The sequence below is a fragment of the Nerophis lumbriciformis genome, linkage group LG28, assembly GCF_033978685.3.
Source record: "Nerophis lumbriciformis linkage group LG28, RoL_Nlum_v2.1, whole genome shotgun sequence".
NCBI classification, from domain to species: Eukaryota; Metazoa; Chordata; class Actinopteri; order Syngnathiformes; family Syngnathidae; genus Nerophis; species Nerophis lumbriciformis.
In genome coordinates this window covers 13,981,597-13,983,658 of record NC_084575.2, presented here as the reverse complement: position 1 = coordinate 13,983,658, position 2,062 = coordinate 13,981,597, and the positions used below count along the sequence as shown (strand labels likewise).

The following is a 2,062-nucleotide window of genomic DNA, read 5'->3' as shown; positions in this document are numbered from 1 at the left end:
AAAGGTTAAAGACACACCTTTTTAATCAGGCTTTTTACTAACTCTTCTTAGGTTCTCCATTTTTATTTTGCTATTTTCTATTTTAAATATTGCTATATTAATATTACTACTAATATTCTCTTAATTTTACATTTTTATTCATGGATGGATGGATGTTTTATAGAATTTTTTTTAGATGCCGTTAAGTAGTTATTTTCCTGTGTGGGCTCAAATGTGGTGTTTTTTTTCTCAATCCCCAGTTATTTTTAATGTTAGACACACTTGCAAAAGTTACATTAAGAGCGTCACATTTACACTTCGAAAATGAGTAGGAAGAGGCAAAGCTTCTTCAATGCGACGCCTTCTCGCCTCAGCTTAATTTACCTTAACGATGTCCTAGTTACAATTTTGACTGGACTGCTGCAACTTCCTCATGTCAAACATTGTTCCTTTTCTCTTGTAACAGTGCAATTATACCAAAAAGGCGACACTACAATTATTCCTCTGCTTCCTCTGCATCCTCGGCATCCTCTGTGTTTTGATGCCGGGTCGTCATTACGACTGGCTGAGGGAATCTTCGTTTTCAGCTGCTTCCTCCTCCAAAAACTCCAAGCAACAAAATGTAACTATCCTGCAGTGGTGCTGGCCCAATGGCAACACTTTCAAATTCAGCCAGGACTTCTGCTGGAAACAGCTTGGCATCCCAAACTGCAGGGTCGTGACACAGAGGTCCTTGTTTTCAGAGGCGGACGTGGTGGTGTTCCATAACCGAGGGATTAACAAGGAGAAACTGCCCCTAGAGCTTCCCAGACCGCCAGGCCAGAGGTGGGCTTGGTTGACCAGGGAGCCGTCTGTGCGCAACGGAGACCGGAGACAATTTGCAGGTTTGTTCAACCTCACTGTGCACTTCAGGAGGGACGCAGATGTTACCATACCATACGGTGGACTTTTACCACAGGACTCTAAAACTCCAATGGAAAACATCCAATGGAATAAAACAGATCTGGTCTGCTGGGTGGTCAGCAACTACAGAGAGTCGTACAAAAGAAGCCAAGTGTACAAAGAACTCAGCGCTGTCGTCCCCGTGAAGGTCTACGGACGGTGGGCAAATGCTCCTCTTGCGCCCAAAGACCTTCTTCCCACGCTATCTCGCTGCTATTTCTATTTAGCCTTCGAGAACACCATCGCCAAAGATTACATCTCCGAGAAGCTGTGGAGGAATTCTTACCAATCTGGGGCGGTTCCAGTCGTCCTGGGAGCATCTGTGCAAGATTACGAGGCTGTGGCGCCGCCTCACTCGTTCATCCACGTTGACCAGTTTGCGTCGGTGAAAGAGCTTGGCAAGTATCTGCAGCAGCTGGCGGGCGACGTCAAGCACTATCGCGAGTATCTGCAATGGAGGAGAGAGTGGAAGGTGGAATTGCCCGACTGGAAGTGGAGACTGTGTCAGATCTGTTTGCGGTATCCCAGCTTCCCTCCGTACAAGGTTTACGATGACCTGGAGGCCTGGGATAACGTTGTGTAGGAGGGAGGGAAGGAGAGAGAGACACATGCTGCAATGTTTAGTCAGTCAGATTATTCCTCCTTTAAATACAACAACTTTGCATTTGTGGAATTAGAACAACAAATTGAGTTGAGTTGAGTTAAGTTTGAGTTTATTTCGAACATGCAAGCATACAACATGATACATCATAATTTCCAGTTTCTCTTTTCAACATCTTCGAAAAGGAGTAGGAAGAAGCAGAGTTTATTTAATCCTACCCCTTTTCTTTTACATAACTGTTGCTAAAACTTTTGTTCACTTCCTGTTCTCAATTAATTCACAATATACTCCATAAGTAATCACAATAAAAATAAATGAATAAATAAACATTGGTGAAGTAAGTTATATTTCATATGATGAGATGAGTAAGATTATTTTGAGAATGAATGAATGGATGGATGAAATAAATTCAGAATGTTTATCATGGTTCTTTTTCTTTGTACTTTGTAAACACTTTAAGTTTGAAGAGTTTCTTGAAGTGGGTCATATTAGTGCATTGTTTGATTGCTTTGCTTAATCCATTCCATAATTTAATTCCAC

At 42.1% G+C, this 2,062-nt stretch overlaps 1 protein-coding gene across 1 annotated transcript; it reads left to right on the top strand.

The window, feature by feature from the left end:
- The first annotated feature begins 520 nt into the window (after positions 1-520).
- On the top strand, positions 521-1,606 carry LOC133570794 (alpha-(1,3)-fucosyltransferase 7-like). Its single transcript, XM_061923511.2, has one exon. The coding sequence runs from the start codon at positions 521-523 to the stop codon at positions 1,502-1,504; it is 984 nt and encodes a 327-aa protein (XP_061779495.2). The 3' UTR covers positions 1,505-1,606.
- The last annotated feature ends 456 nt before the right edge of the window (positions 1,607-2,062 follow it).

What these genes read in the sequence shown, in the direction of transcription:
- LOC133570794 (XM_061923511.2), top strand. Translation starts at nt 521, where the DNA reads ATGCCGGGTCGTCATTACGACTGGCTGAGGGAATCTTCGTTTTCAGCT.